General features: G+C 45.5%; 1 protein-coding gene across 1 annotated transcript; it reads right to left on the bottom strand.

Annotated features, from left to right (window-relative positions):
- Nucleotides 1-1114: 1114 nt before the first annotated feature.
- LOC148012782 (putative fucosyltransferase 8) lies at nucleotides 1115-5132 on the bottom strand. The gene is made up of 4 exons (XM_087669036.1): nucleotides 4691-5132; nucleotides 3781-4457; nucleotides 3314-3695; nucleotides 1115-2224 (listed from the first exon to the last, which is right to left on the bottom strand). The coding sequence occupies exons 1-4, from the start codon at nucleotides 4911-4913 to the stop codon at nucleotides 1695-1697; spliced, it is 1812 nt and encodes a 603-aa protein (XP_087525162.1). The 5' UTR covers nucleotides 4914-5132; the 3' UTR covers nucleotides 1115-1694.
- Nucleotides 5133-7273: the final 2141 nt, after the last annotated feature.

Genomic DNA, 7273 nt, shown 5'->3' with positions numbered 1-7273 from the left:
TCTTTCTCTCTAGAGCATGATCCTGCAATGTAACGTTTTCCCAAGTTTTTGGGGCTTTCACAACCCATTTACTCGTGGGTTAGTTGCTAACAACTTGTTTTTTCTTCTTCTTTTTTCTTGGGAAGGGAGAAGGATCCTTCTCCCACAATTTTGGCATTGCCAAAAACTCTTTCCCCTATGGCTTGGACTTTGAGGACTCTTTGTTGAATTCTATTCAAATAGTTCCTCTAACTATTGTTCCTAATGAAGATAAGAGGTAGAACTTTTAGGGAGCCATTGGAGTTGCTTTTCATTTTTTTGGAAAAGTGATGTCACAGAAGGTTACCATTGTAGTTGCTTTGCATTTTTAGAGAAGAGTGATGTATCAAACTCATATACTTATTCATGTAATGGTCTTGTTTGGGTGTTCGCTTCATTGTGGTGACTTTCTAGAATGTTTTGTGGTTGGTATTGATGAGTAAGCACATTGTGCTTGATTGGAAGCATGGTACTAAAGTGTGCATTGTGGCTTTGTGGACTATTTAATGGTCGATGTTGACTAAGCCTCATCATGTTGGAAGGGTATGCTTACTAGTGTTCTCTCAAAGTGTGGAAGTTGGAAGAGATTAGTTGTATGGGTGCCTTTATGGTGGTGTAATAGGGTTGGATGGATACTAGCCTTACAAAAACCAAGTGCACCAACTCATTTGCTATCATGAATAATAAGAACATCATGCATCATTGTATGTCTTCTCATGCCACAAAACTCATGAGTGATATATGTGGTTGTAAGTTAGGGAAGCCCATATCTTTCTACATGTTTACTTGCATCAAAGGAGATGGCTACGATTTGTTTTAGACAATGTGAATCGTCCAAAAGGTTCACCATGGCTAAATGGAATTCGACAATATTCACCTAGGATGTAAGTTATGAGCTACATGCACATTTGCAAAATATTAGAGGTTATGCTCACTCCTCCATTACTTCGAAGATAATTTAGTATGAAATGGCTTTATCCTACTAGGTTTTCTTTTAAGCATTAAGTATAAGGCTTGAGTGCACAATTTTTGAGAACAAGCAACTCATGAACCAAGGCAATTATTGAAGCATGCGTAATTGAAACTACTTGGAAACGTGGAACAATTCTATTGTAGCATAAAATAGGCAATTACAAGTGTAGGGGGAGCCACCAAAAAAAAGAAGGCATATGAATAATGAAGCCCTTTGCTTGTCAAAAGTACAAGTGCATTCCTACACTTAAGGAAGATGTGATGAAAAGATGAGAGATTGACATAAGAGTAGTGTGATCATTAATGCGCAAAGAGAGGTACATGTGTTTTTCCTTTCTTCTTGAAATGTGGTAGATATGTGAGATGATTCGTTGGTTTCCCAACCTTATTCCCCCTATGGGGTGGGTAGAGGGTAGAGCATCTTGAAGGATAAGGCATGAACCTTATCCTCCCAATGAAGGATAAGGCATAAATGCCAAGCCACCCGAATGTAATAGGCTACCTTTTGATAATTAAGCACCGATTTGGCCACCTTTGATAACTCACTCACCGTCCCATACCAACTGGGTTACCGCTCATTTGTTGGGAAAGGTTTAACCATCATGGGCAGTTTTGGAGGTCCGTTGGTTTTGCCCAAGAGAGTAAGTTAGGATTTGGAGTGGACTTGGTGTGGGGGTGGTTTGCGAGGCCGGCAAGCAAGCAGCTTACTGAGACTTGGGGTGCAGGACGCTGAGGCCAAAGTTGAGGTGGCAGTTGGCGATGGTGTCGGGGAGCATGGAGAGGGGGTCGAAGATGGAGGAGGTGGGGGGGTCGAGGTCGCAGGGCTGGTGGCGGGGATGCTTGATGAAGCAAGGGCCGGCGAGGTTGGTGCGCAGGCAGGCCGGGAAGTCCAGCTTGTCGCCCCCGAAGTAGGTGAAGACCAGGGGCACGACACCCGCCAGGCCGCTGGCGCAGCCCCCGAACGTCGAGAAGGGCGTGATGACCAGCTCCCGCGCGAAGCTCAGCAGCCACATGTCCGCCACCGCCTTCTGGTCGTGCCCCAGGTCCTCCCCAACCGCCTTCTGCCGCCCCTCCGCCGACGGCGCCCACACGTACACGCCTCCATCTTTCATATACTCCCTCGACAGGTTCTGTGCGTACTCCCCCCTCTGCGACGCCAGCACCAACACCACCCGCCTCGACACCTCCTTCTCATCTTCTCCTGGCCCTGCAGCTGCTCCGAGTCCGCCATGTCCTAACCTCGACAAAAAAGGGATATTATAAGATAGCATCACAACACCATTTACTCTTTCAAAACTAAGACCATAAGACTTTGAATGGTTCCACATTAAGGCCATTTTTGACGTTCTTAATTCAAAAACCTCCTTACCTCCTAGTATTTATAATTCATTGATCCCGGTTTTTCAATGGTGTTTAACATTGAGGAACATTATTGGCTATTTGTTTCCAAGTAACAAGTTTCAAGGGCAAAGTTGGTTGCACATTACACACACCACATATTGGGCATAAAACTTTGTGAGCTTGGTGCATTTCAATGGGTATAAGTTCCTTGGTAAGAGCTTCACATGGTGATTTAGTAGTCCAAGGTTTAATTCCTCACATTGGGAAGCGCCAATCAAATATTTTTTGGGTAGGCAATCATGACCGAAGAACACATACACTTAGCATCTGTAGCTTGACATGTATCTACTAGCATCCACAAGAGTGAACGTCCAAAGAGTCTATGTACCTCACCCTAGCATCCACAAGAGTGAACATCCAAAGAGTCTATGTACCTCACCCCAGTTATTCACCTAGACTGCACATGAAGTTGAGATTCTTATTAAGCAAAGGAGTGAACATCCGGAAGAGTGTGTACCTCACCTCAGGTTTTCACCAAGAGTACACATGAATTCACACACAAAGTTGAGATTCTTATTAAGCAGATACATTTGGTGTGAATTACACATGACAACTTGAGAAAAGCATTTTTGATGGCTTACTTAGAATTTCAAAAGGATTTCGAAACCAAGTTTTGTAGTTGCCACATTGAGAACTACATATATTTGTGAAGTGTAGGGTTTTAACACAAATGAATGGTTTTTTTAAAAATAAACTTGGAGTCAACCACTACACTATACATGAAGCCATAAGGAAGTTATCAGTGTTTTGTAGCTGTAAACAAGTAAACTAATATGATAAGTTGAGGGGGGGTAGATGTTGAGACATTTTAGAAATTTGGACAAATTGGATTATTATCAATTTATAAGCTATTAGAAGCAAATTAGATCTTTTATTATACCCTGAGAGAGATCTCTAATCGTGGACACAGAGTGCTACGTACCGTCGTCCGGCAGCAACCGTTGCTCTTTCGCGCACCGGAGCACCTGCCGGTCAACCGCAGCCTCATACTCGCCCTTCCATGCGCGGACATGGATACCGACTATCGACGGCGCCTCCGCCATGTGGGAGGTCCTGTACAGCTCCGTGATGCGCCCCCACAGGCCGTTCTCCGGGTTCAGCAAATACCGAGCCGCGTGCATGAACACGTCCCGCTCAGGGAACCAATCGTCCAGCCTCTGCCGGAAGTCCGGCAGGAGGTAGAGGCCGGGGACAGAATATTCGTGGCCGTGGAAGAATATCCAGGGCACGCTGGCCAGGAGCCGTTGGGCGGTCGGGCAGAAGAACTGATGGTCGAGCTCGCCGTCGCAACAGGTGAGGTACACCTATCACAACCGACGATCGGCAGACGCATAATTCACTGTATGACATGCGAGAGATCATTATTACTATTATGGTTCCGGCACTAACCTGGACGCGTGCCGGAGCCAGCGAATATTCCGCCGTAAGGTTAACGTCACAGGGTCGGAATATGCCTTCCCCGTCGCCGGCGTGGTTCCGTCGGAAGGCGTCGTCCAGGTAGGCGAAGAGACGTGTCGCGCCGCTGCGCAGTGAGGCCTCGGGAAACTCCGGCGGGAGGACCCACGTGGACCTCGGGAAGGGGTTGCAGAAGAGCTCGTTCACGCCCGTGTCGGTTGCCACCAGGAGGGCCCGGCGCGTCAGGAGAGCGTACACGAAAGCGGAAACCAGAGACACGATGTGGTTCCCCATCCCGTCCATCCCTTTCCAAACTAGGTAACGGCAGCCGGCCGGCGGCGCACCAGCTGCTGCACTGTCATTGCCGGCCTGATGACGATGATCTTGATCCGCCGTGGCCGCCAGCGTGAGGTTAACCCCTGCAGTGCACCGGGCGTGATAATCCTCGTAGCTTCGTAGCTCATACAAGAAGAGAGGCGGGGGGAAGAAGCCCGGGCCGCTGTTCTTCCTGTAGCAGTGCTGCTGATACTTGCTCTGACAAGCCGCATTGGTACTGCTCGATCTATCCTTGAACTTGATTATATTGATGCTCTGCTTGTAATCTTCCTTCACGTGATACTGCTGCCGGTCCACCACTGTCTGATTGCTCGGCAAGCCCAGATCGCTGCACTCTGATCAGTTACATCAGTTGCCGTATCAGACAATTTCAATCAAATCCAATTTCCTCACCCTAAGCTTCGCCTATGTTAACTGGCTTTTTCATGGCAATCCAAATGATGGGAGAGTTGTATGATAAAATCCAAATTTCCTTTTCCTACGGTGATTCAATTATGGCAATCAGCGAAACAACGATCGAATCATTAATCAGATACATATAATGATGATGAGGATCTGATGATCTTACTGAATGAGCGTGTCAGGTCCTCCGTCGCTGTCTGATTAATGTTGTTGCCGTTAGACGCACGGCTGATCTGCAGGAGGGTGAACCGCCCCAGTACTCCTCCGTTTATGAAACCGAAGGTCACGACCAGACCTAATCCTCCCACAAGCAGAGCTATTACCGCGAGAATGAGAGGGGTCCCTCGACAAAATGTCGTTGACGTTACCGTCCCGCTCCCGGTATTCATTCTTGATTTCCCGACGCTGCTGATCTCCAGCCGGTCTCTCTACTTATGATAACGGAATACGTATCGCACAGGACTTATGCGGATCCTGAATTATCACATGTCTCATAACGATAATCTACAGTCTGATGAACTCGGAGAAGGTGATTGAAGCTCTTGATTTCTTGCGCGTTGACTCCAAGAGATAAATCTCTATCGAAGAAAAAGAAAAACCACAAAACACACTACCCATACATCTTTGAACGGCTCACGTATATCGGCTTGCTATGGGCTATCGCCCGTAGACAGGCCACGTGTCGGTGACCCTGCACTCTTTGAACGCAGTTTGACGGTTCAAACACCAAGTGACACCAAGTGACCAATCCGATTGACAGTCTTCTAGGTCGAGCGAGTATAGTCTAGGCCTCTAGCTTAGCTTTAAGGACCGGTTCTCACCACGACCTGATTTTTGCAATCAAGTTGGAAACTCATTGTCGAATCCATCCGATCTTATGCACCTGTTTCCATGGGGGTTTACGAAAAGGTGGTTTTCAAGGGGCTTCTTATGAAAACAAGAAATTGGTCTAGGTCAGGTGGACCGATTTTTTGGTTTTCAAAAGAAACCCCCATTCCCTTCAAGAAACCCCCAAGCCATGTTTCTCTAGCAAAAACCCCCTCCTTGAAATAACATGTATGTAACATTGCAAGTTCTTCCATCCCAAATTTGGGGAAGATGGACTCTAAGTGATTTGCTTGGTATTCCCTCTATGTGTGTGTGTGTGTGTGTGTGTGTGTGTGTGTGTGTGTGTCTTGTATTGTATGTTGTTGCTACCCCTATTGATGTCCCTATCATTAGTCCTCTGTTTGTGCAAGTGAAATTATGATCACTTGGTGTTGGTGATTCCTTTGGAGATATGCTTCTTGTGAGCATTGTGGGCTTGGCTATTTTGTCTACACTCCCCAAGCATGCAATGTACACCTCTAGACGTCCGATTGTGCTATAATTACTTCTACTTTGAACAAAGATCATGATGGATGCACTTGGCTATTCTTTCTAAAATCCCCAAAGATGTAATATACGTCTTTGAAGATTCTTTGGTTGTATAATCGCTTTTGCTTGAAATGAAGATCATCATGCATGCACTAGGTTATTTTGCCTAAACTCCCTAAACATACAACACTTCTCTAAATGTGTGTATTCAGAAACCACCTCAAACCTTCCATGGCCATAAATGATCATTGTCTTCACTCTTATCAATGGAGTATCCTATTTGTGTCATGTATAATTCATGGCTTAGGATCTATAACCTTCAATCAAAGAATTCACAAACACTACAAGAGAACGGGGCGATAGTGATAGCTGATTTTGACACAAAATGGTGCCATCGCTATTAGCATCGCTAATGTGAGTTTGCGACAATATTAGCAATGTTGCTCTAAGAAAAAAAAATGTCGCAAACCCAAGCGCAGCATTTGTCAAAAGCATTTGAGAGAGAGAGAGAGAGAGAGAGAGAGAGAGAGAGAGAGAGAGAGGGCTCATCACCGCCAATGTCGTTGTTGCCACTGTTACCATACATGAAGAAAAAGGAGAAGGATGCAAAGGAGAAGGGATAGAAGTTGCAAAAGGGAGATGCAAATGGTTTCATTTTCAAGCCTTTGAGGTAGGTATATTGCTTTATTTTTGTGTTTCCTTCCTTTCTTTCTTTGTTTTTATTTGTGAAGAGATGCATTGAGAGAGAGGGAGAGATGGAGGAAAGGAGGGAGAAGAAGGAAAGGAAAGAAAGAGGGAGAGAAATGGGAGAAAGGAAACAAAGAGGGAGGGAAAGAGAGAAATAGAGAGATGAAGGGACAGAGAGAGGGTGAGTGAGAAGCAATGAGGGAGAGGGGGGAGGTGTCAAGAATCGCATGATGGGGGGATGTGCTTGAGCTGTTGTGCCAAACACACGCTATATACACAAGAGGAAGCTCACTCAAGAACACAAGAAGAGAGATGGAGGCCAAAACGTTTTCTTGTTGGTTTCTTCTTTTTCTTCCACACACTATACAATGTACACAAAGTATAGATAAGACACAATACAAATAAAACTTGCCTTCTAAGTCAAACAGTGCATAACTGACTACACTAATCCATTGGCGTTATATCTTTGCCAGTTGTAGGTAGGTGTAACAAACTAAATATAATAAGTGATAAGTCAGTGGCCATGTGAGTATTATAATGACCACCAACATGCTAAGTGTAGACGTGCAGACTCATCTAGCTAGGCGGTCCATCATCAATGTCCGCACGTGTTGAGCTTGCCATCTCAATACTCCCCCTCAAGCTCAATTCTATCTTTGCAACTCCAAGTAAGCTTTGGAACTTTCGAAGCTTCTCTACACCCAAT

This window comes from Lygodium microphyllum, chromosome 27, assembly GCF_053477565.2.
Source record: "Lygodium microphyllum isolate KBCC chromosome 27, Lygodium_microphyllum_v1.1.10, whole genome shotgun sequence".
NCBI classification, from domain to species: domain Eukaryota; kingdom Viridiplantae; phylum Streptophyta; class Polypodiopsida; order Schizaeales; family Lygodiaceae; genus Lygodium; species Lygodium microphyllum.
This window is presented reverse-complemented; position numbering and strand designations above follow the sequence as displayed.

Bases quoted from the DNA above. Each gene is read 5' to 3' on its own strand.
- LOC148012782 (XM_087669036.1), bottom strand. From the start codon at position 4,913: ATGAATACCGGGAGCGGGACGGTAACGTCAACGACATTTTGTCGAGGG. The intron at 3,696-3,780 runs GTTAGTGCCGGA...CGGTTGTGATAG, and splicing joins TGGCTCCGGCACGCGTCCAG to GTGTACCTCACCTGTTGCGA. The intron at 2,225-3,313 runs GTACGTAGCACT...TGTCGAGGTTAG, and splicing joins ACGGTTGCTGCCGGACGACG to GACATGGCGGACTCGGAGCA.